The sequence below is a fragment of the Adiantum capillus-veneris genome, chromosome 24 (assembly GCF_014529385.1).
Source record: "Adiantum capillus-veneris isolate H3 chromosome 24, ASM1452938v2, whole genome shotgun sequence".
In the NCBI taxonomy this organism is placed as follows: domain Eukaryota; kingdom Viridiplantae; phylum Streptophyta; class Polypodiopsida; order Polypodiales; family Pteridaceae; genus Adiantum; species Adiantum capillus-veneris.
In genome coordinates, this window is record NC_140954.1 from 102,195,730 (window position 1) to 102,222,452 (window position 26,723).

The window sequence follows — 26,723 nt, forward strand, 5'->3', positions numbered from 1 at the left end:
ATGTTAACAGATGCGAAGAGAAGGTACAAAGTGTTAGTAGATACAACGAGAGGATAATTTTTGAGTAGGTACAAAGTTCGAGCAGATACAAAGAGAGGGCAATTTTGACTCTTAAGGATATACAAGGAGAGAGCAATTTTGACTCCAGATAAGAAGGGTATTAGTAGATTAAGGTTCCTGCAGCAAAATTGAAATTTTAATGGCACCAAAGGTTTTTGCTGCTATTGGAATCAATAGGTCTTTGATATTCTTCCCATAGACAGTATTGCATTGGGAGTCTCATCGAATCCTTGACTACACCTTGTTCACTGTAAAAATCGCCATCTAAGCAGAGTCCCCAAGCAGATTCCACTTTTCAAACTGAACAAACCCACTCCGACGAGAAGCTTGACTGAAAGCTTAACTGGAAGGACCTTAATACTTAATCGCAAATAACACTGAGAATAGAAACAATTAGAGGAGTGACTGAACTGTAGAAGTTCTCGATAATACCCAATTACCAGGACTTAGTGGAGAAAAGATATCTTAGAGGAAAGGCGAGGACTTAGTGGAGAAAAGATATCTTAGAGGAAAGGCGGAAACTTACAGACAGCAAAAACCTAGACAGTAACAGAACATCTGTTCTGATAGAAAGATATTGGGGAGGAGAGAGATGGGACATAGAACCTGGAATAGTTGCAGACCCTTTACTCAGTTTACTCAGAGTAGTGATAGCACTTGATTATGGAGCCATTTACTAGTGGGAAAGGAACGCCATCCAAAGTGAAACCGGCCTGTTCAATCCAAAAAGGGCGAGACTTTACTTTAAACCTTGATTTAGCTTTCACCCATTATTAGTCGTCTATTTTACCTGTACTTTCAAGACACAACAAAGGGGAGAGGGATACAGGCTGCTAGATTGCACCTGCATGAGTAGACGAACACCAGATTGGCCCCTAATTTAGGCGCCCCTTTCGGTATTTCTTTATTCTTCAAAAGAGGGAATAAACGTTGTGAATCCCTACAAGCTGCCCCGCACAAACTCGGCTGAATTTCCACTGTTCCAGCCCGATTTCGGTAGCATAACTGTACTAGGACACTTCACAGTCAGTATTCCCACGCATTGACTGACTTTCCCGACGCATACTGGCACTTCGCAAAACCTGGCGAGAATCTGCAGCACGCTGAATTCTCTGTTTTCAGCCCCGAAAATGCGCCAGATCACCTGTACAGCGGTCCCCTTGCGTCCCCGAACCTCCTGGGGGTATTAGGGTCCGTTTAGGGCCAAAACCCTAAACTTGCAAAAATACACAGCAGGCTGTAATTCACTGTTTCGGGCTCCGTTTCGCGTGCCGGTCGCATCCGTAGCAAGTCCTCAAGCTCCCGCACCTGTAGGGCTACTTGCCCTTTGAATCGGACGAGATTTCTGGCGTGAAACCTCTCCGAATTCACCTGTACCTGCGAGGGGATTAGCCGCTAGCTAATCCAGTACCTGTGCAAGAGGCTCTTGCCTCGGCAATCGCGCATGAACCCACACAACTGTACATTGGTCAAATGAAGAGCCCACTAGAGGGGCATAACATACTGCCAAAGGGGAGAGAGAGGGCAGTGCGTAGCGTGCAGGGCATCACTCCTGGCACCGCACTGTGCATAAGAGGGAAAGCAAGCACTCCATAGCTCTTAACCTGTGACAAAACTGAAAATGAGGCTCTCCCCTCTTCAAATTCAGCGCCACTTCTTGTTGCATGAGGCAAGTGCACCAGAATGTGCCACTTGGCACATTTACAAGCATTTTCCCGTTTCGGGGTTGCCGCCTAAAAATATCCCAACCGGTTGCCCAGTTGACTTCACGGCAGAGTAAGAAAATGTTCCCTTTGTCATTCCGGAGGTAATGACGCCAACACATTTTCAGGTCCCAAAATAGCAGTTCCCTAAATTTTAGGAGATGCTGCCATTGTATCTTTCTAGGTCATCCGACCCTCTTTGTACACTGCGGCCACATCCAGAACTGAAATGTAGCCTCTGTAGCAAAGGATTCCACTTTGGCTAGTCAATGACCCCACTTGGCTAACCATAGTCCTTGTCCAACCTTAGTGCTCTCTTGCCCTCAGGCCTGGACTCCCTCTGGACAGTTCCACACTATCTATGCAATGCAGGGCAGTTAGATTTCCCGAGGGGTGTTTCCAAAAAGTGAAAGTAAATAGATAATAAGAAAGAAATCAACAAAAAGGATAGATAGTAGTCACACGCTGGTGACACAAAGTGACTAACTGGATAGCCCCCTGTGGTAAAATCTCCTGTACTCTGAAGGGCCCTTGCCAAGTTGGAACCAGCTTCTTTGCTTTTTTCAAATATTTTACCTGATAGAGCAGCACTAGTGTGCCTTGCGTTATTTTCGTCTTTCTGAGGTGGCGATCATGCCACGCTTTGCGACGAAGTTGCTCCGCTTGCAGAGCATGTGAAGCTAAACGGCGACTTTCATCCAATAAGGTGAGACGGGATGTAGAAGCAGATTCCATGCCCCAACTTGCACGCAGACTGCCCACCCTAGGGGATCCGGAGTTGAACTCAAATGGAGCTATGGCTTCCAAACCGAAAGCGAGTTGAAAAGGCGTTTGATTCGTTGTTGCTTTGAAAGATGTGTGGTATGCCCAAAGAGTGCCGTGCACAGCCTGAGCCCACGATGCTGGATGGAGATGACATGCTTTCCTCAGTAGGGCGATCAGAACCTTGTTGGTGCTCTCGGCCTGCCCATTGGCTCTAGGGTAATAAGAGCACGACTTGCGATGAAAAATCTTGTAATTGGCCAGCAAATTTGAGATCATGTCATTCACAAAATGACTGCCCCTATCACTGGTGATCTCTAAGGGACATCCAAATCTGCATAAAATATTTTTATATAAAAATTTGGCTACTGTATTGCCAGTGCAATCTACTGTCGCCAGTACCTCTGCCCACTTTGTTGCATAGTCTTTAGCCACTAACAGATATTTGCGATTACCTGGTTGAGCCGGGGGATATATTGGACCTACAAAGTCCAAGCCCCATCTCTCAAAAGGTAGCCACGCCATCGAAACCTGCAAAGGACGGTTGGATTGCTTACTAGGCTTCGGCCCACAGCGCTGGCACACACCACAAACCTTAGAATATGCTATTGCATCCTTAAAAACGTAGGGCCACCATAGACCACTCTGTAGAATCTTCTGGGCAGTGATGTGACCAGGGTAATGGCCACCAATGGGACCATTGTGGGCATCCTCCAAAATATGCTCCACCTCATGAGGCGAGACACAACGCTTCAGAACACCATCTGGTCCCGATTTGTAGAGCTGGCCCCCAATCAGAGTGAAAGGCCTGGACTTCAACAGCAATCTCCTCTTTTGCAGTGGGGATGCCTTCTCTGGGTACAGCCCAGTAGATAGAAAATGTAGGACCTCGCCGTACCATTCCGGTGTTGTATCGATTTTAAAAAGACTGCTATCTGGAAAGTCATCCGCAATCCCGGTAGCTTCTTCACCTGTGTGAATGCGAGAGAGGTGGTCGGCCATTACATGATGCTTACCAGGACGGAGTACCACTTCAAAACCAAACTCTTGGAATAGGAGGAGCCATCGCCATACTCGACCTGCAACCTGTGGCTTATTAAGTAGATAGCGCAAGGCATGGTGATCAGTAATAATTGTGAAGTGGACCCCTAGCAAATAGTGACGAAATTTGTGTAGAGCATACACTATAGCCAACCCTTCCCTCTCTGTGGTGCTATAGTTGCGCTCTGCTTTGGTGAGCAGGCGACTTGCATAATGTACAAGGCGATCCAAGTTGAACTCTTTGCTAGACTGAGTCAGCACAGCACCCACAGCCAGCAGACTGGCATCTGTATGCACATGAAAAGGTAGGGCCCAATCCGGGGCAACTAGAATAGGCGCTTCAGTGAGGCGTTTTTTGAGGTATGCAAATGCTTCGGCCTCAGGTGTTGACCATTGGAAGGGAACAGCAGCACTGGTGAGCCAGGTCAATGGTTGAGCCACCTGTGCATACATACGTATAAACCTGCGATGATAGCTGGTGTGGCCCACAAAGCTCTGAACACCTTTGGGATTTATGGGAGGAGGTAACTTCAAGATGGCCACTATCTTCTCTGGGTCAGGTGCCAAACCTTGAGCAGACACCACATGGCCCAACAGTGTGCCCTTTGTGACCAAAAAATGACATTCGTTCGGATTGAGATTTAAACTTGCCTCTCTGCACCTGAGGAAGACTGCAGAGAGCTGAGCAAGATGCTCCTTTAGATTTTCTACTGGGGTCGAACATTGAGCACCCGAGAAGGTGGAAAAGTCATCCATGAATATGCGAAGGTGATCAGTAAGCAGGGGACAAAAGATGAGATATACTATGCGATTGAAAGAAGGCGGTGCATTTTTAAGCCCAAAAGACATTCTAGTGTAGATGAAAATACCCCAGGGAGTCACAAAAGCTGTTTTGATTTGGTCGTCGGGATGTATTCCTAACTGATTGTAGCCACTGAACCCGTCCATAAAACTATATAGTACATGGCCAGCGACATCTTCGAGGACTCTCTCAATGAAAGGGGTTGGAAATCCATCCGGTATTGTGACCTTATTCAGAGCCCGGTAGTCGACGCAAACTCAAATTTTGTTGGACTGCTTCTTTGGGGCAATAACCATAGGGGACAACCATTCTGAGTGCTCTACTGGTACAATAATACCTGCTTCTTGCATTTTCTCCAACTCGATTTTGATTGCTTCTGCATATTTGGGATTCAGTTTGTAAGCCCTTCCTCTGACTGGCTTAGCCCCCTCAACCAGAGGAATTGTGTGGACTCCTAGCTCTGCTGGAATTCCCTCCAAATCGTGGTAAGACCAGGCAAACACATCCTTGAAAGAGTGCATGAAAGAGATTACCTAGTCGAGTATAGCGGGATGATCCCATAACCAAGCAGCTAACAAGATGGGCTGACGGTTGTCAGGGCCGCCTAGGTTGACCTCTCTGACTGGGTCAGGCAGTGCAGTGGGCGAGGCTGTGTCAGGGATAGAAGACCGTGCCGCCTCTGTGAGCTTCTGGACATTATGAGCTGGCGTTTGATCAATGTTGAAATCAGCATACTCTTCCTGCAACCATCCTGATGGAAGCTCTGCGAATGGTAAATCCTCAGATACCTCAAAGTACTCCGGCATGGGTGGAGATTCAGATGGAATGGAGGTTAAGGAGGGAGGTGGGATGTTGGCCAACTCTTGCAAGGGAGACTTTTTCCCCCTTCTATGGTGGGTTATAGGCTCACCCAGGCCGATGGTTTCAATCAATGGACCCTCTGAAGGATGGTCATCAGAGACTGGCCCACATGGTTCTGGCTCACTTGGCTGACTAGGATTATTGGCTTCAAGTGTAGGATCAGGGGAAGAGGGTGAATCTGTTGTCAAGGGTTGAAGAGAGACTACATAGCATGGCATCGAAGATGTAGCTTCTAACCACTACAGTAAGTCTTCATCGGACCCATCAGGAGGGACCGGCTGCTCCAAGTCAGGGTTGGACTCTACTGACAAAGAGCTATGCTGAACGACTGGATCCATGCCACCTTCGAGACGAATTTGTTGCATTGGAGAGCCAGGGGTATGTATCCACATGGCGTCGTTTCCCCAGTCATGAAGTGCTTTCATATGTCGCAACCATGGCCTACCAATCAGCAAGGGATAACCTCCCTCTACCTGGGGAAGATGAACTACCACAAAATCCAAGTCAAAAGTGAAATCTTGTACCTTCAGAGGCACCTTGTCGACTATGCCCACTGGGTAGATTGTCCTTTGATCAGCCAATGTAACAGTGAAAGGAGCAGGTCGGGTAGGCTGTAGACCTAAGGCCCTCATAGTGAATTCGGGCATCAAATTGATTCCAGATCCCCCATCAACGATGACGCCGGATAGCTGTTGTCCAAAAATAGATACAGTGAGACGAGGACTTTTATAATCGGTGAGAGGAGCAGTTGGATAGGAAATCAAGTAAGACTCTGAGGGTTGTACAGGGAGGTGCCCGCCACTAGGCCCAGCCCCCGGGTACAGAGACTGAATGACTGACAAGGTGTCACTTCTAAGTGTTGCGTCAAGCTTTAGCATGTCGTATAGTGACACCTGCTGAAAAGTATTTTTCAAGATGGCTTCTGCTGTGGGCTTGGCGCCTTCGAGTTGGGCTCCTTTTGGGACCTTAATCTGTTCCAAGTCAGCCACTGCTTCTAAGAAGGCTCCATCAATGTCAGATAACAAGGAAGTTGGTTTGCTCTGAGCAATTGGGAAGGACTTGTCCTTTGGGTCAGGTAGACCAGATTGAGGAAGTGGAGACTGGCGAGGTGGACCTGTGGGTAGACTGAGACCAAGAGCTGCTCTTTGTGCCCGAGTAAGGACACCAGCAGGCTCATCCACTTGCAGAGGCTTAACCACATGAGTAGCAGGTGAAGGTTGAGGCACGGTGTTCACAGTAATCAAATTTATCTTCGGAAAGGTGAATTCGGGCTGGTTTTGAGTCGAGCCTGAAGACGTGGATGCCCTTTGCTTGGGACAATCATTACTGTAGTGATCCTTCGAATCAGGGCAATGACGACGAGGAGGGGACCCCTCGGGTAAAGGACACTTGCTCTGATAATGCCCATATTCTCCGCATCTGTAGCAGAGTATGGGCCGATTGGAAGGACGAAACGGGGGACGAGGTGGTTGCTGCATGGAGTTGGAGGCTGAGGTGTAGAAACTTTGGGGAACTGAGGGAGTACAAGCATGATAAAAGCTGTGGGGTGCAAAGTTGTTGTGCATAGGGGGTGTTGTCAGCAGAGGAGGCAACTGGTTTTGATGGCCGTAGGGTGAGACCATGTTGGATGCAGGTGCTAGCCCTTGTTGGACAGAAGGACCAAGATTTTGTTGTATTTGTCGCAATCCCTTGAGGTAGTAACAATCCTTATCCTCATGTCCAGATTTTTCACAGAAGTGGCAGTAAACCCGAAGGGGGCATTCCTGTGGGGGGTGCCATGGAGAGTGGCATGAGCTACACCAAACCATAGCCTTAGTCTCTTGCTGACACTTGAGCTCTTCTAACTCGCGCTTAATCTGTTCCAATGCCTCATTATGTGTAGGCTTCTCTTGTCTAAGAGAGAAGGACCTCTCCTCTTGAAGAGCTCGTTGTAGCTTTAGGGCTTCTAGTTCCCTGCATAAAGAAGTTAAAGGATCAGTAGGACTATCTTCCGAGAACACAAAGGGAGTATCTATTTGAGGAGAGTTGTTGAAGAGCTTCCTAGCCCCCTCTATTCTAGTAGCAGCTGCGATGAACTCGTCGAGAGTGGCATCGGGTCGGAGACTCTCTCGGAGTTTTTGCTGAGAAGTTTTGGGAAGCACCTTCTCCACCCACTTTTTAACCATGAATTCACCGGGTTGTTGGGGAAGCTTGGCCACCAGTGACTTAGTTTTAGTCATAAGCTCCGCAAAAGTCTCCTCCGGCTTGAGCACCATGTTGGCCAACTCATCCAACACCTTCTCCTGGTAGTCACTCGGCCTGAAAGCTGCACAGAACTGCTGTCTTAAGGCTGCCCAAGTTGCAAAATGGTTCTCTGCAAATTGGCTGTACCATTTATCTGCTAGGCCATCCAGGGTGGATGGAAATAGTACCAAGTAAGCATCTTCTCTGTTCAGCCCACGTCCCCTACAGAGATACAAATCTTCTTGCATGGTCGTCAGCATCTTCTGAAGAAAGCCCTTTGAAGGTAGGGAACTTGATGTTCACTTTGGCCAAAACACTAGCTAGTGGCTCCATGATTCCTTGCTGAGTCTGTTGCACAATAGCTTGCTGTAGCAGAATAGGAGAGAGCTTTTCTGGAGAAGGTGATCGCGAAGATGGGGAACCTGATGGCGACGGAATGGGTGAGAGCTTTTCTGGAGAAGGTGATCGGGAAGATGGGGAACTTGATGAAGGAATGGGTGATGTGATATGTGGAGGTATAGGTGATGAGGTTGAAGAATTTCTACAAGGTGTCAAGGTCGTCTTCTGTGATAGTACTTCAGAGGGCTCAGTAGTGGGCTTTGACGCTCAACTGACCTCCTTGTATGTGTCATGCAGTGACCACCAGTCCAACCAAGTTTGGGCAAAAAACTTGTGACAGGTCTAGACTCCACCAGACCAGACCAGACCAGACCAGACCAGGTGAGTGACTAGACCCGGCTGGACTAGGGACGAGGAGGACTAAACCAGGGTCGAGGACAGGTTGGACCAGGGCGAGAGAGGACAAGACCAGTTGGACCAGGCGAGAGGGGACTAGACCAGTTGGACTAGGAGAGAGGAGAACAGTGCAAGGCAAGGTTGGCGAAGGTATGCGAAGCTAGATAAACCTAACTAGCTTCAAGATTTGCACCTCGGACGAGACCAGGGACAAGGAGGACTAAACCAGGGTCGAGGACAAGTTGGACCAGGGCGAGAGAGGACAAGACCAGTTGGACCAGGCGAGAGGGGACTAGACCAACCAGGCGAGAGACTAGACCAGCTAGATTAAGTTGTCAAGGGTGAAACTGGACCAGACCAACAGGCTGCACGGAAAACCAGCTACTCAACAGAGTGAGACTTCAGTTGAGATCCCATCGTGGTTGCCAAAATGAGAGCACCTGTAGCGCAGATAATGTGTCATGCTCTCTACAGTGTGGGTGCCCCTCAGTGCAATGTGCGTGACAATCTCACTCAAACAAATGGAAACTCTCTCAAACAGAATGAAACACAGAAACAATGGATAACAACAGAGACACAGCAGTAGACAAGAACATATGGACTCGGCTAGCTCAAAGAACCATGTACAGACTCTGGCTTGGCAGCACACTCAGCTCCAGCCCAGGACTCACAGGTACAAATGGGGTGTCGAGGCTCAGATGTGCATGGATGGTGAAGCAGTGCTCTGTGTAAGACTCGACCTAGACGTCTACGTGCAAGATAAGATAGAACTGCCCCAAACGACTACTCATATGTACAACCATAAGAGCCACCAACGGCCCATAAATGTCCAGCCAGCTAAGTCTATCTCCAACCTGAGTGGTGGTGGTGACCTGGCCACGATGTCCACTAGACCACCGTAGGTACCCTGCCACGTGTCACTCCCAGCCCAAAGGGTCCGTCCAGTGTAAACCAGACCAACTGTAGCTAACTGTCCAACTGCCTGTCCTGTGAAGTGACACTGTAGCCTGCTACATAGTGAGACCTGGAGAGTGGTTTTGGAGGGACCCTTTCTCCTCAGCCGACCATCCAGGTGTCCCTTTCTTTCAATACACTGTTCGACTCGGACGTCACATACTGGCAGCACGGAGAGTTGCTCGTCCTGCTGCAGCACCTCATTGGCAGGAGGAGGGTCTCATAGTTGAGTTCTTGTCAGCTTTTTGGGCGAGGCTGGAGGACGCCAGACAGCCGTGGCGAGTCACGTTGTTCGAGTGGCTGGTTACACATAGAGCTTCAGCAGTGGGAAGCTGGCTTGTACATAGTGGCCTCTCGGCAGCATGTGCAGCTTGTGACCATCCTTTGGAGAGTCAGCGTCACTGTCTTTGGGACTGCCCTATGGCACAATAGGTTTGGCTTCGGGTCCTTCGACTGATGCCAGCTCTCTCCATAGCACGGCAATACACTTGGGGGGCAGCTTCTTGGTCCACTCTCACGGGCCTTGCACTACAGTTTGAGCTATCCTCCACCAGCAAGATGATAGTAATACAGGGGGGTCGACCTACACTCCACCCTGCTACACAGCTTACTCCACAGGAGTGGTGCACTGAGAGAGAGGTGTGTTGGGAGCTCGTCTGTGGCCTGACACTCTGGTTCATCTGGCGGGCCCGCTGCTTCCGCATCTTTGAGGCTCGCCTCGTGACACCAGCAGAGACTGTTCGAGATTTTTGGCTAGAGCTGATCCATACTCTCAGGGGACAGTTCAAGAGACTTCAAGGCAGCTCCGATCGCATGCTGGAGCGTAGAGAGGTGTATCTTCGACTCTGGCGCCCTGGGCCTTTCTTCACCATGGTCGGGGGTGTGCTCAGATGGCACTACCGTCCACCTGTGTGGCTTTCCCCTCCTCTCATCTCCTGATTTAGCCCTCATTGTACATATGTTGTTTTATCATTGGGAGTCTCCCCTTATGATTGTTGTAGCCCTCTCTAGTAGAGGTGGTTGTAGCCCTATGGGCAGTTCCATTAACTAATAGAAGGATCTTTTTCTCGGGAACAAAAAAAGTACTCAAGAACATTTTCCGAGAGGAAATGTGTTAACAGCCTTTCTTAAAATGGACTATACTGTTATTTGGATGATTGGTCTTTGAACTCATAGTAGTTGTTTATATTGCTCTCTCACCTCATGAGAATGTGAGTACCCCAACACAAGGAACGTGCCCAATTGGTTCACAGGCTAAGGGTTAGTTCTGGTGGAAACTCTTTTGTGACACTCAGATGCATTACGAGCTTTGACAGTCATGGGGTGTTTTAGCTGATGGACATTAACAGTCCTATTGTTTTCATAGCCATCACTGGCTCAGCATTCACGGTTCCAGGGCTTGTCTTAGGGATCAGATCCAGATCACAGTACCCTTTGTTGCTCAGGTATTGAGTTCTACATACCAGGTTCTCATGGCTTGGCTTTCAGGTGGTTGCTATGGCTTGCAATAATTCCTAAAATACTTTCAAGGGGCCCTGCTTTTATCTAAAAAATAGCATTTAGGCCTTTCTGCTTTTTCATAAATGATCACTTTTGCTGACCTTCCTTGAGCATGCAGGAGGACAGTTCAAGGTTATTGAAGGGCTTGCGACCACGCTTTGCCCTCACACAATATGGAGAATTTGATTATACAAATGTAAAAATTTCAGCTGCTATGCTAAGTACATTACAGTCAATTTTATTCAGCATTTTCTTAGTTGTGCTGGAAATCAAACATTATCGTTAAAAAACGCCTTTCTACCAACTTTCATATTGAGAAGTGCACTATCGTTAATAATGGAAAGAATGATAATGTGTACCGATGCAGGAAGGATCCTACAGTCGTTTTCTCTTGCCATTGCAAGAGATAACAAAGTCAATTATCACCCTTGAATTGAATGCTGATAATGTGAAGTTTCTGGTGAACAGGTTGTTCTGAAACCTTTTTTGTAAAAGGTCTTATTTTAAAATTATAGAAACATCTAGTTTGACCTAATTTTACCAACGAACAAAGATTGATTCATTTTTGCATTTCAAACATTATGTTTTCTAAGACCTGTGAATTTCTTTCTTACAAACAAGGTGCCTGTAACAAGCTCCTTGAATGCACAGTGGCCAAACTCGTTTATCATGGTCCCTTACCATGCCCTTCCACTGTTATTTGATGCATCTTTGTTTTTCCAAAACAGAATATTGTTATTGACCACATGTTCTGCATTTTCAGCATACACGCATTCAAAGAGAAACACGAGAAATTGTAGAGACGTAAGGGAAATCAAAAGCTTCCCCAATGAAAATTTTCCTGAATGGCATCTTTTGTAATCAAGCTCTTTGACAATCATCCTTTAGATTAGTAATTTTTCAATTGAAGGGCATTTTCACTGCCTTGGCAAGGACAAAAAGGCTTTTAAAATTGCCTTATCCATGAGAACACATCAATTTTATCGCTTTCATGCAAGTCGTGGGTGTTGAGCATGGTCCTATTTACAATGTTTGGAAAATCCTCTATCAAATCTGCACTGGAAACTTAAAAACTTTATGGTCTTTATGACAAAAATTTTCTATGCTTAACCAAGTTGCTTCTAATTGTTTTCTCTTTTTGAGTGAATTTCTTTTATAAATGATGCATATGGAACTTGAAATCTAGTATCCAAGCACCCACACTTTCACCTTAACTACCGAGTCAAGATCCCATAGGCACTCACGGAACATGTAATAAGCATGAGCATGCACATAAACACATACCTCTCACGCATGTATAGAGCTACATGCATAGTGTATACACAAGCGCACACATAACTATAGATATAAGTGCTATTTAAATATGTAAACAAAAAAGGAAGACATGTAAGCAAGAGCCTGGTGACTTGGATGGCTTGACATGATAACTTTTTCATTTTGACTCGCAGGAGCCCAGGGAAAATCTTGTCAATGACAACGCCAAAGTTTGAAGCACTATCTCGCGATGGTGTAGCCAAGATCGTTGTTTCCAATGTTGGCGAGCTTTTGGCAGGGTTTTTTCTTGGTGTAGGTCTTCTGACTGTGTGTGTGTGTGTGTGTGTGTGTGTGTGTGTGTGTGTGTGTGTGTGCAATAGATTTACAAAAAAAAAAGTGTGTGTGTGTGTGTAGATTCAAACCCACACGTGTGTACAAAGAGAGGCTGAGGCTAAACTGGTTCTCTTTCCGCACTTTTGTGTGTGTGTGGAGAGAACTTGGCAGGTGTATGTGTGTGTGTGACATTGGTGTGTTTGTGAGAGGTGTGTGTGTGTGAGACGGTGTATGTGTGGGATTCGATTGTGTGTTGGAGGCGGGGAGTGAGAGAGTGTAGCGTGAAAGTTCCTGCGAGTCAGAAGTTCCTGCTCTGTCGCGAACATTCCTGCGCGCTGCTGCAGCCCACTGCACCTGCGCCAGCGGATGTATGTGAGTGTGTGTGCATGGGTGTGTGTGGGTAAGAGATTCCTGCGTGTTCCTCAGCTTTTGGGCGCCCCTCAGACTGCGTGGCCTACTCGTCCGTGACCTACAGCAGTCTGCCCCTACGCAGCTTAACCCTATTGTGGGCTCGCCCCCTGTCAGCTTGTGTGACCTGTTGCATCCTCAGCGCCAGGCGTACTACAGGCAGTGCAGTCAGTGCAGTTCTTAACAGTTTGATTTTACAGGCTCTAAATTTGCACAGTTTGCACTTGTACAGGCAGTTCGTAACAGTTTGATTTTACAGGCTCTTAAATTTGCACAGTTTGCACTTGTACAAGCTTTTATCCTACAAGATGTATATCTTCTGTGGCTGATGTATATATCTCTGCGGCCTTTGTGAATAGATAAAAAACAAAAATACAAAAAAATCTTTCGTTTTGGTTTGGGACGTGGTCCGGTTGCTACATGTCAGAGTTCCAGTGTGTTTTTAAGCGTCGTAAAGCCATGGATAACGTTTCCGAGAGCGCTTCTGAAATCAAAAGCTGTCTGTATGAAGACTTCGAAGAAGCCCGAAAAGCCTAGAATGGCCAGGCACCTGCCCTTGAGGTGCGAATTCCAGTACAAGACCTTATGGATCCGGTAGCGCAATACGCCAATTGTGTAGGATGTTGGACAATGGGTTGATTTCCTTCTTAAACTCCAGGCTTTTCGAGGCATTTATTTTGGTGCTCGGGGTTTCTATGAGATTTTACTGGTAGACACTAAAGATAGAAACCTTTTGCTGGAGATGTCTCCTCTCTTTTTTGGCACGCAGATGACTCGTGTTCTACCGTGGTCACTTACGAAGGACTATCAAAGTCTTATTCGTCACAAATGTCCAGTGTGGGTGGAAACAGTTGATTTCCCTCGACGTGGAGGCATTTTCTTCTGTTGCTGGCTGCTCAGCTGGGCAAGGTAATTTGCCCTCCGAAATTGGATGCGAATACCAATAGGTTTTGCATTCTTTGGGATACGGACAAGCATACCCTGGATGGAATTATGGTGGATTTAGGGGATCCATGGGTTGGCAAGCGTCCTTTTAAACTCAAATGGGAAAAATTTGCAAACTCGTGTTTGCGATGTGGTAGATTTGGTCACATGCAATTTGAATGTCGTGAACCAATCCTACAGCCTCCTCTTTCGCCTGTTCCTGCTTCTGCTTCTGCCCCTGCCCCTGTAGGCAAATCTGTTGGTGAAGCTAAATTGAATGGAGTTTCTACTATGAAGGTGATTCCCAATGTAGACAAAGGGAAAACCAAAAATCCGCAATCTGTTGATGTTGGGAATGTAAATGCAGGGAAAGGCAAGAATGTTGGGTCAGGTGATGTTAGCTCATGGACTGTGCCTAAAAGGACAGTGAAAATTCGTACTCCAACTCTCTCCCGTGATTATGTTCCTCTGGTTAACGCCAACAAGAATGTATCGTTTAAGCAGCTTCCTTGCAATGACAATCGCACGTTGATTGATGCTTGGGAAAAAGCGATGCATTCTTATAAGGATGTGATTTTGGGCGAGGCTTCCACCTCTCAGGCAGATCCTATGGACAAGTCTCCTGTTTTCACTCAACAAATGGGTTCTGGTGTGGATGTGGTGGATGGAGATGTCCATATGGGCATCTTGATTTGATCCTTGTGTCTCTCGCCGATGTACATATGATTTCTAATGCACAAAGCTTGGACATATAACATGTAAACTTCTATGAATGAGAAAATGATTCTCTCAAAATTACTTTGTTTACTACGCGTTTTATAGGATTATCACATCATACATTGGCAAGCCTCAAGACAAAGAAATCGATATCATGGAAAAGAATGTGTGATCATTAACACTGGTGCACCTTTTACTCTTTTAGAAATTACTCATTATATGCTTGACAATGGTTGCACACAGTGAAAACATCAAGGAAAATAAAGACTCCATCTAGATACAATGATACTGAGTTCAACCAAGTGAGTGTCGGTGTATCTTTTTTTGACAATCATGGTACCGTTAATTCTTAATGTGCGAAATGGAATTACATACAATGTGCGTGGGTTATGTAACCTTGACAAATGTCAATTATCCTGGCACTATGTACATACATGTAGGGCAGATGTAGTAGTTTTGCAAGAACACAATCAGCATGACAGTGTTGTTGGTTATTGGATTGCATATGCTGGTTTGCAAGACTATTTAGGTTTATTGATGCTGGTTTGGCATGAGCTTCAGCCAGCCCTCTTGTAACAATGATCCGCAGGGCCGCTGGATGGTAGTTCAATGCCTGATGAACAGTCAGGTTTATGAATTTGGAGGTGTTTATGCGCATACAACATCTGGGCAAAGGGCTGCTCTATGGCGGTGCACCGCATCAAGCTCAATATGGTTTCATTCCACGTCGTTTGATTTTGGACAATTTGGCTAATGTTATGATCGGCATGGAGTATGTTAAGTATACTCATCAGGACGTGCTGGTTATGCAAGTTGATATTGAAAAGGCCTTTGACACTGTATAGTGGGATTTCATTGCTGCCACGATGAGGTGCCGAGGGTTTGGTCCTAAAATTGCCAATGTGGTTTATTTCTTGTATGCATGTAACACGTCTTCGGGAATCTTGGAAGGCGAATTAACAGCATCCTAGCCTCTTGGTTGTTTGGCCAAGCAGGGTTGCCCCCTTAGTGCTTTGTTGTATGCTATAGCCACTCACCCGCTGTTGATTTTTCTTGATCACTTGACCTCGATTGAGCGTCTTCATGGTTTGCAATTTCCTTTGGGTCGTACCTTTGTTGGCCACGCTTACGCAGATGATTCGTTGTTTATGCCTCGTAATCAGAAGGCTAATGTCGAAGTGATTATGGAAGCATTGGAACTTTTTGGCATTGTGGCTTAAAGTCAACTTTTGTAAATCGAAGCTTTTGCCTCTTCGTTCTTGTGATTGGCACAGTCTATTGTGGCCAGGTGAGATTATTTCTTCAAACGTGATTACTAGGCATTTGGGTTATCCAATTGGATGGAATGTCACTCATTCTTAGAAAGTGGATTGGGTTATGCAACGATTGAAAGTCAAATTGCACTATTGGAAGTTATCGACTTGACCATTGCATGTTCGTCTGCGAATTGTTCAGAGTATCCTGTTGGTTTATGTTCAGTTCTTTTTGCCACTGATGCATTGGCCTGGTCGTTGCCTTGATTCTCTTATGTTGGACATTATGTCCCATTTGTGGCGGACCCATGCACAGAAAAAAGGCTTGCGCTTGATGTCTATGGGAAAGCTTTGCACTCCTAAACGTCTGGGTGGCCTTAACATTTTGGATTTGCGCAGGCATGTTCTTGCTCAGAAAGCAATGTTGTTGCCTACACTTGCGCAGCAAATTCAGCCTTGGACTCTTATGTTTGCACACCTTGGTCAGCATGTTGTTACTTCCTCTTTTGGCCATTGGCAACCATCTATCTGGGAGGTGTTTTTCGGCAAGATGGAAGGGTACATTCCTGGATGTCCTCTTGCTTCCACTTTAGTATCTGCCTGGAAAGAGGTTATGATTCATCTTTCATGGAATCCTCGGCAGGAAGGTGATTCGATTCGTTTGGAGAGTCTCCATTGGAGCCGAGCATTTTCTCTTACTTTGGTCGACAGCTCTCGTCGCCTGGCTTATTTTCTCTCAGGCCGTGGCATTCGTGTGGTTGAGGATGTCGTCGATGAGGCTGGACATACTTTTGAGTTCCCCTTCGCGGCTCGCCGTTTTGGATTGGGCATGCATTATCGTCAGTTTTGGAGACAACTTCAAAGTATGTTGCATGACTTTTTGCCAGTTTCACCTTTACCTGATGGTGATCGCATGTCTGATTGGGCTCTTCGGGATACGCCTTTTCGGGATATTTTATGCTCTCTGCTACCACTATCTTGGCTTGCTGATCATTGCAATGCCCTTTGGCACATGCACAAATCTGATCTTTGGTGGAGGAAGCTTCTCTCTGCCTTGTGGAAGAGTCGCTTGCCATTGAAGGAGCGACTCTTTCTTTGGCGTTGTTTGCTTGGAGTGCTTCCTATTGGCACTTTTCTTAGGGCGCGTCATAGTCGCTCCTCCTCTTGCATCCGTTGCTCCACTGCCAAAGAGGATACTTATCATTTGTTGTGGGATTGCTGCATTACTAGAGACTTCCTTCCCCGCATATCGGCCTGTATGCGGCTCTGCTTTCTTGGGGTTGTTTTTCACAAAAGGTTCTGGGTATTTGGTATTTTCTCACCGACACTACAGCGTTTTGCAGTCTTCTTTATGTGGATCAGATACTGGGCTTATCGGACCATGTGGAGTGAGCGTAATGCTTGCATGTTTCATCGTGCTCATGCAGACCTGTTCCCACTCTTCAAGCTTTCCCTTAGGCAATCGTTACAGTTTGCCTTGGAAGTTGGTGATATCTCTGCAGAGATACATCGGCTTTCCTATAAATGTTCCTAGCTACTCTGTACAGCTTAGTAATTTTGTGTTCTTCCCCTTGTTAATTTTGTGTTCTTCCCCTTGTATATTACCCTTTTGGTGGGGTTTCCTCGCTTTGAGGTTTCCCACTAGTAAATTAATCAAATAGATTTACAAAAAAGTGTGTGGGATTCAATTGCTGCTGCGCGACCTGCCTGTGCATGACCTTCTGCCCGGCGTTGCCGATGAGGGCCACCTTTGCCCAGTACGCGTGTCTGTGGGGGTGAGGCATTGCGACACCAACTGTAAACCCTAACAGGTTTTGCACGCCCTGTTGCGACAAAACTTGTTAGGGTTTACAGTTGGTGTCGCAATATTGATGCAGTTTACAGATTTTGTGACTTTATACTGCTCTGATTTGTTGTTTTGGCAATGTTGATGCAGTAAGGGGCATACATACATGTTTTTGTAGGGTTAACGATCATACTTGTCGAATCCGGTGTAGTAAGAGCTACCGAGGTAGTTGCAGCGGGCAGAAACAAAGCCGAAAACCCTATGCTTATGTGGCTCTCTCTCTCTCTCTCTCTCTCTCTCTCTCTCTCTCTCTCTCTGAAGGCAAATGAGCTTATGTTGCCCCATTTGACTTTATGTTCCTAGTCTACCCGGAATGCCTCATTCATACTTACCTCCATTGATCATATCTTGTTGTTCATATCACCTGCAGTTCGAACCGTTCTTCATTCTGGTATTTGATCGACAATTGACGTTCGATCTGCAGTTTTGATCCTTCCGAGATCAAAGCATGCTTGTATGAGGACTTTGAGGAGGCTCGACAGGCATGGAATGGTCAGGCGCCTGCTCTTGAGGTGCGCATTCCAGTACAGGACCTCATGGACCCAGTTACGCAGTACGCTATGAATGCAGTTATCCTGTTTTTCCTAGGGAAAATGCCTACTGCGCAGATTTCGGGCAATGGGTTGATTTTCTCCTTAAGCGACAAGCTGTCCGTGGTGTCTATTTCGGGGCGCGTGGATTTTATGAAGTTTTGCTCACAGATATGGAAGCTAGAAATATTTTGCTTGAGATGTCTCCCCTCTTCTTTAATTCGCAGATGACACATGTTCTCCTGTGGCCACTCACTAAAGACTACCAGAGTCTTATTCGTCACAAATGCCCGGTGTGGGTGGAAATTGTTGATTTCCCCCGCACGTGGAGACATTTGTCACATGCAACAGTATGATGATTTTGTATGCGAGATGAGGATTGATTATGCTATGTGTCTCTCGGATCACTTTCCCGTATGCTTGAAACTTCGTTTTGGCTCTTTTGATGTCAATGACCGCCTACCCAAGGAGAGACTTTTGCATGTCAATAATGCTTATCTCAAGCATGAGCCTTTTCGCACTATGATTGTGGATATCATCCCGCCTTTGATCTCCCAGATGTATGTTGATATGGACATAGCCTAATTCCCGTATGTTATGCGTGTTCAATGTGTTATCCAGGATTATAGCAGGGATTATTTGTCACAATTAATGGATTAGGTTAATCAGGTAAAGAATGCTCGTAGCAATGGCTAATCATTCTTCTCTTACTGCCACTCAAATGACTGAGTTGCTTTCTGCTCGCGTTATGTTATGGCACAATGATGAGAGGAAATTGGCTAAATGGCAAACTCGAGCTCGTCAATAGCCTTTTGTAGATAAAGGTTGTGCTTCTAAACAATTCTTCTAGCATTTGCATCTCTCCAAGGAGTCTCAAGCTATACGGAGAGTTAAATTACCGTCCGGGGAGTGGACCTCCACTTTCCAAAAGCTAGCACTAGCCCTACACTGTCATTATGGCAAGATTTTTGAGGCCCCTTCTTCTCCCACGAGAGAAGCTCGCCAAGCGAGTCACATGTTTCTATCGCATGTTACTCCCATTCTTTCGATGCAGCAAGCTCAAGACTTGGAAGTTGTTTTCACTAAGTCGGAATTGTATGCCAGCTTGCTTGATTTGGGTCGATGGAGAACTCCTGGTTGGGATGGTCTCTCTGTGGAATTTTTCTTGTCTTTCTGGGATTATTTGGAGTTGTCTCTGTTGTTCATGATGAATACAACTTGGGAACAGCAGGAATTGCCCTTCTCTTGGAAAGAAGGTTTTCTCAAGTTGATACCTAAGCATGCATTGTGTGAAGAATTCTCTCAATGGCAGCCTATTACACTCATGCCTGTGCTATATAAATTAATGGCAAAAATGCTTGCTAACCAACTCAAGTGCTTTCTACATGAAGGCTTGCATCAATCTCAATACGGCTTCATTCCACGACGTCAAATTACTGATAACCTCGCGAATGTCATCATTGGAATGGAATATGCAAAATATACTCGACAGGATGTCTTGGTCATGCAGGTCGACAATGAAAAGGCATTTGATATTGTTCTTTGGGATTATATTGCGGATACCATGCAGCTCTTGGGCTTTGGGCTTAGGCTAGCCCGTGTCGTGGTTTTCTTGTATGCACACAGCACTTCTGCAGGGCTGCTGGATGGATCTCTCACAGAATCTTGGCCTTTGGGACGATCGGTAAGGCAGGGCTGCCCTCTAAGTGCTTTGCTTTATGCGATGGCTACTCACCCCTCGTTTATGTATTTGGATTCCTTGACTTCCATTACTAGGCTACATGGCCTGACTTTACCTTCTGGACGGCAATTTGCTGGTTAGGCTTATGCGGATGACTCTTTGTTCATGCCTCGCAATAACTATGATGATGTACAGCAAATTATGCATACTCTTCACTTGTTTGGATTGGCAGCAGGTCTCAAAGTTAACTTTTGTAAATCCAAGCTATTGCCTCTGAAAGAGTGTGACTGGCATAAGATATTGTGCCCTGGGGAGATTGTTCCCCCACATGTTGTGCTTTGCCATTTGGGTTATCCGCTGGGTTGGAATGTATCAGCTATGCAGAAACTGAACTTGGGTGCTCCAACGTCTGCATTCCAAGTTGAATTATTGGAGATTGTCCAGGTGGCCACTTTATGTGCGTCTCAGGATTGTCCAATGCATCCTTGTGACATTGTGGTGGAGATTGTGTGTGTGAGGAAACGCTGACGCGTTCTGTCTGTGCCTACAAACCCTAGCGCGTCATCCTCTATGTCCAACTGCGTTTTGAGGGGATCGTCTTTTGTCTTGCAAACCCTAGCGTGAGCAAGTCTTCACTTCAGCAGTGGACAGAGGTTTTTCGTCAGCAGAGCACTTTCTGCACGCTTGTGAGAGGACTGCTTGTTGCCTGCGTCAAGGATTTATAGCAGGTTAGGTTTCCTGCACGATCTCTGCACAGCATGTTGCTGTCTGCAGATTCCCCTCGCCTACACGCGGCCTTACAGAGCTAACGCGAGCTACAGCAGCGGGCGAGATTCAGTAGGGGCTTTCAGCATCAGCCAGCAGATTTGCGCGCACGCGTTAGCTTTACAGCGGGCGAACCTCAGCAGGGACACTCTGCCTTTTGGCGACTCTGCGTCTGTCACTGTGTGTGTGTGCATGTGTTGGTAGTGACGGTTGGTTTCGGGTGTAGTGAATCCTTTTGCCACTCGTTTGTCGCGCGACCCAGCCCTGCACAACTCCTACACTACGCAGGACCTTTTCAGCGTGCCGGTGGTGGAAGATGATTTTCACATGCACGCGGCCCTTCTGTCAGATTCTGGTGTGAGTGACAGTGGGTGTGTCTGTGTATTTACTTTAGCAAGGGGTTCTTTTTGTAGATGTGTTCAGCAGAGTCCTTGCTAAGAAAGCTTGAAAGAAAAAGAGGAAAAAAAAGAAAAGTGTGTGCTCTAAAAAGTGCAGTGTTGATTAGATATGGCAGAAGAAGCTTTATATAAGCGTAGGAAACAAGTGAATCTTTCCACGATGGATGCTGCAAATATCATGAAAGAGTGTTTGTCAGAGGATTTTGTTGATGCTCGGAATGCTTAGGAAGGTCAGCAGCCAGCTACCGAAGTGGTTATTCCGGTTTAGCAGCTTATGGATCCGGTAGCACAGTATGCGCTGAATGCGGTCATTTTAAGATGCCCTCGGCACAAGATGTAGGTCAATGGGTTTATTTCCTGTTGAAAAGACAAACTGTCCGAGGGGTGTATTTTGCAAAGTTACTTTGAACGGGATCGGGGAACGGGAACGGCGGGGCACTCCGGAACGGTACTGGAACGTAGAGGCGGAGACCGGAATGGGAACGTTGGAACAGTCCACAAAAAAACACTGAAATTACCCTCAAAACACCCTATAAGTTAGTAAGCAACTATAAGGCAAGCTTCTAACATCTAGTTGAACAATTAGAATCTTGTTCAGGCATGTTTCAACATGTCGCTTGTGCGCGTTAGTGATTGCAGACGTAAATTCAATTTACTGGGGTTGTAGACACCTCATAACATACTAAGTGCATCACAAATAACATTATCTAGGAAGTGCAAAGATTGAAGAGCTCAATAGACAGAAAGATGGAGTAAAAGGACCATGACTATAAGTTCAAGTGCGGCTTATAAGGCCAGCCAAGGCGCTACAAAAAGGTAAGCACTGAGAACTCAATGAAAAGATAAGAGTCGAGGCTCAAGAGTCAAGACTAGCCACTAGGGACTCAAGAACTCAATACATAGGTGCCAAAATGGAAACATGTCAAGGTCAAGGCCCAAGGACCAGAATAGCCACTAGCTTGCCAGTCTGTAGTGGTGGCGTGGAGATCATGAATATCATCCCAATCCTCATCCCCAACAGGCTCATCCTCATCATCCACTTCATGTAAAACGTCTGTAGATCCACCCTCCCCAAGTATCTCTGCCTTTGCCTCCATCTCCCACTGTAGAAAGGGATATTATACTTTGGATGCCAACTTGCAAAGCATACGTAAGTTTGCACTCACAAATACAAGATCATTTGCTTTCTCCACGGCAAGTCGGTTTCTTTTTTTGGATGCAGCGTGGTTATAAACACTTCACAATTGGTCCAAGCAAGAGGAGCTAACCGCTTGGCTGAGAATGTGGATAGCAAGTCGCTGAAGCTCTGGCCCATCTGAGCCATAGTCCTGCCACCACAAAACTGAGGAGATCTTGGTGCGATCAACTTGGGCATTGGCAAGCCCAATTGATCCTTGCATATCTCTGTACATAGCAAGCTGATCCTTGATTTTGCGGCGTTCTTCTCGATCAGGGTGAAACATGATGAAGATCTCGTTCCATTGCTTGGTCGCCTCCCCGTCATGCTCCTGTCCTGCACCTTGAAACTCTGATCCAGCACAAAAGCCGCACCATGGAAAGGGGAAGCATAGGAGTCCCATCTACTCTGACAAAGCTAGCTAATCTCCGCAAACCTGTCTGCATCTGGCTCAAGTGTTTGGAGGGCCTCCACCATACGATCCATGGCCTCATAAACCTTACCAATGCAAGGTTGCATGCCATCAACTACTCGAAGCAAGTGGAGTACAAGCTGCGCCATTTGGTCTATAGTCTTCAATGACTCTCAAAATTGGGGATCCTTTGACTTGCCTGCACATAAGATCACTGCGATTGAACGTGCGTAGGATGAGGAAGTGTACTCCGTGCTGATGAGGGTCTGCTGCACTGCACTGACATTCACATAGGCGATGAACCATTAGGTAGTTGTAGGCAAAGCGGGTCTCACAGTACTTCAAGAGAACCTTGCCCCTGACCGCTTCAAGAATGCAACACGAAGGAGATTGTGATTGTTGATAAAGGACACTAGCTTGGATGCACCTATAATGAGTGGCTCAATCCAAGGTAGGCGCCCTATATCCTTTAAAAAGTTGTTAAGGCAATGTGCCATACAAAATGACACTTTGATGAGGGAATACATGCCCTCCAAAATGGCGCCAGCTGCCCTGTTTGATGCCTCCCCATCCGTGACAAGCTGCAACACCACCTTTGGGCCAATGATCTCTATGGAAGACGCCCACTCTCCTGCAAGCACATCGGCGGATTTCCCTATTTCTGTGGCATCATGTGAGTGGGCAAAGTTAATCTCTCCCTTGCAATAAGCCACAAGCCCATGAATGGATCTCCTCCTGGTGTCGCTCAATCCATCTGCAATGAGTGTCACTCCATACTTGGCCCATTGTCGCTTCATGTTTACGGCTGACATCTCCACAAGGGCCTTCTCTCTATCAAGAAGAGTAGTCCAGAGGGCCTCTGAAGTGGGTGGCACGTAGCGTGACCCGTAATCCCCAATGCTTGTGCACATTGCTTTGAAGTAGTCCGACCTATACAATGTACATGTCACAAAAGTCAAAAGTCAAGACAATGTTGAATGGAAAACAGACATAGTGATGGTCACCTTCCCCAGTCAAGCTCTCTCCTATTTTGTTACAGCAGGCCATTGAGCAACAGGCTCTTGAGCAACAGGCCATGGAGGCGTTGGCCAGTGTTTTGGCCAAGGTAAACATCAAGTTTCCTACCTTCAAGGGACTCTCTTCAGAAGATGCAGCCGACCATGCAAGGAGGTTTGTATCTCTCTGTAGGGGTCGTGGTCTTAATAGAGAAGATGCTTATTTGGTACTCTTTCCTTCTACCTTGGATGGCTTAGCAGACAAATGGTACAGTCAGTTTGCAGAGAACCATTTTGCAACTTGGGCAGCTTTAAGACAACATTTCTGTGCAGCATTCAGACCAGGTGACTACCAGGAAAAGGTTTTGGATGAGTTGGCCAACATGGTGCTCCAACCAGAGGAGACTTTTGCAGAACTTATGACTAAAACCAAGTCTCTGGTTGCCAAGCTTCCCCGCAACGCGGTGAATTTATGGTTAAGAAGTGGGTGAAGAAGGCTCTTCCCAAAACTTCTTAGCAAAAACTCCGAGAGAGTCTCCGACCCAACGCCACTCTAGAGGAGTTCATCGCAGCTGCTACTAGGATAGAGGGGGCTAGGAAGCTATTCACCAACTCCCCTTACATAGAGGACCCCTCTGTGTTTTCGGAAAGTCCTGCTGATCCATTGACTTCTGTGCTGATCCATTGACTTCTGTACGTAGGGAACTTGAAGCCCTAAAACTACAACATGCTCTTCAACAGGAGAAATCAATCTCTCAGACAGGAGAAGGCCCCACATCACGAGGCTTTGGATCAAATCAAGAGGGAGCTAGAAGAGCTTCGGTCTCAGCAAGAGACTAAGGCTATGGTATGGTGCAGCTCGTGTCGCTCTCCAGGACACCCTCCACAAGACTATCCCCTTCGGGCTTATTGCCACTTCTGCAAAAAGTCTGGGCATGAGGACAAGGGCTGCTACTACCTCAAGGGATTGCGGAAAATACAGCAAAGTCTTGGTCCTACTCTTCAACAAGGGCCAGCACCTGCATCCAACATGGTTTCTCCCTGTGGCCATCCACACCACATGCCATCTTTATTGACAGCCCCTCCTATGCAAGGTATGCAGAGCACTTTTCCCTCTCAGAGCTTTTATCATACCCATGCTCCCTCATCACCTCAAAGCTTCTATGCCTCCACCTCCAACTCCATGCACCAGGAGCAAGGACCACCTCGCCCTTTGACTCTCCCATTGAATCGGCCCATTTTGTGCTACAGATGCGGGGAATATGGTCATTACCAAAGAAAATGCCATCTACCCGAAGGGTCCCTTCCCTGTCTTCATTGCCTTGAAAAAATGAAGGATCACTATAGTAAAGATTGCCCTAAACTTCGTGCATCCGCTGCTGCGAACCCAAGTCAAAGCTAAAATGAGTTTACCTTTCCCAAGCTGAATTTGATAGCAGTGAGCCCCACTCCTCAACCACCCCCTTCCGCCCATGTGGTTACCACTCAAGAGAAGTTGCAGTTGGTAGAGGAGCCAGCGGGCGTGCTCACCCGGGCCCAAAGAGCCGCTCTCGGTCTTAGCATTCCAGCAAGTTCAACTCCCCCACACATTCTCACACCAGTAAATACCCTACCTTCAGTTGTTAACAAGCCATCCCCCAATGCCATGAAAGAATCCAAATCTTTGCTCTCCGATATTGATGAAGCTTTCTTGGAAGCAGTTTCCGATCTACAGAAGATCAAGGTACGAGAGAAACCATTGGTAGAACGGGAAAAGCTTACAGCAGAGACAGTCTTGAAGAACACCTTCCAACAAGTGTCCCTCTATGACATGTTGCACTAGATGCGAGTTTTAGAAGTGACACCCTTGCTGAGTCACTTTACCCTGGAGCAAGTCCTAGTGGCGGGCACCTCTCAGTGCGACCATCAGTCCTATATCATATCCAATCCCGCTGCTCCCCTCACTGATTATAGAAGCCCTCGCCTGACAGTGTCCGTCTTGGGGCAACAATTTTTAGGAGTAATTGTGGATAGTGGATCTGGCATCAATATGATGCCTGAGTTCACTATGATGGCTTTAGGCATGCAGCCTACTCAACCTGCCCCTTTCACAGTAACATTGGCCGACCAGAGGACAGTATACCCTGTGGGCATAGTGGAAAAGGTGCCTCTACAGGTACAAGATTTCACTTTTAGTTTGGATTTTGTTGTGATTCGTCTTCCACAGGTGGAGGGCGGATTTCCCTTGCTCATCGGTAGACCATGGCTGCGACACACTAAAGCACTTCATGATTGGGGAAACGATGCCATGTGGATACATACTTCTGGCTCCTTGATGCAACCCATTCGCCTAGAAGGAGGCATGGATCCCGTCGTGCAACATAGTTCTTTGTCCCTAGCAACCAGCCTTGAATTGGAACAGCCTATTCCACCTGACGGGTCAGACGAGGATCTGTTAGAGTGGTTGGATGCTACCAAATCTATGCCTTGTTATGGAGTCTCTATTTACTCTTTGCCTGAAGGTACACCCTATTCCAATGTTTCCATGATAACTAAACCTAATGAGCCAGCTCAAAGGTTGAAGGTCATACAAGCTACTCCGGATGCGGCCTTGGTGGAAGCCTTTGAATTTGGTGAGCCTATGAAGAATCATATAAGCGGGAAGAAATCTCCTCTGCAGGAGTTCACAACCCCTCAAACATCAGCCCCATTAGTGTCTGCTTCTCCGAACAGAACAAAGCTCTCCTGTGTGTCTAGCAATCTCCCTTCACAGAGCCCATCCTACTTGATGAATTCCTTGTTCATGATTGTTGTCTTGCTCATGGTACCTCCTCATGCTCTCCATCAATTGTTGCGCTCTGTAGCATCTCTTCTTTCAGCCAGTGAACCATGGAATTCATATACAATGCCACCCCCTCACACCCTCTCTCCCCAACTCACCCCCTACCCGCTCTCCCAACTCGCCCCTCCTTCCCCAACTCGCCCCTCCCTCCCCAACTCGCCCCCCTCTCTCCCAACTCGCACCCCCCCCCCCCCCAATTTGTCCCTACCCCCCCCTCCCAACTCGCCCCCTTTCTCCCTCCGCAACTCGCCCCCCTCTCTCCCCAATTCGTCCCTCCCTCCCAACTTGCCCCCCCTCTCTCCCCAATTCGTCCCTCCCCCCTTTCCAACTCCCCCCCCCAAATCCCAACCCATCCCCCCTACTCACCCCTCACCCCTACCCACCCCCTCCCTTGCCCTCACCCCTACCCACCCCCTTCCACCCCTCGCCCCTATCTAGCGATCTCCCTTCACAGAGCCCGTCCTGCTTGATGAATTCCTTGTTCATGATTGTTGTCTTGCTCATGGTACCTCCTCATGCTCTCCATCAATTGATGCGCTCTGTAGCATCTCTTCTTTCAGCCAGTGGA

The 26,723-nt window shown here is 46.9% G+C and overlaps 1 protein-coding gene across 10 annotated transcripts in view; it reads left to right on the top strand.

Annotated features, from left to right (window-relative positions):
• The window catches only part of LOC147426866 (protein HAPLESS 2-like), a 265,821-nt gene that overhangs the window by 182,006 nt on the left and 57,092 nt on the right, over nt 1-26,723 (top strand). For 7 of the 10 annotated variants that reach the window (XR_015186200.1, XM_086498602.1, XM_086498608.1 and 4 more), the window contains 3 exons: nt 10,760-10,837; nt 11,009-11,109; nt 12,090-12,207. The exons of 2 other annotated variants lie outside the window; for them this stretch is intronic. Coding sequence is in view for 7 of the 8 variants with exons in the window: in XM_086498602.1 (XP_086354728.1) it covers nt 10,760-10,837; nt 11,009-11,109; nt 12,090-12,207 (297 nt within the window). In the remaining variant the exon portion in view is untranslated. The remainder of the gene's footprint in view (nt 1-10,759; nt 10,838-11,008; nt 11,110-12,089; nt 12,208-26,723) is intronic. One more of the 10 variants, XM_086498601.1, reaches the window with a different exon arrangement.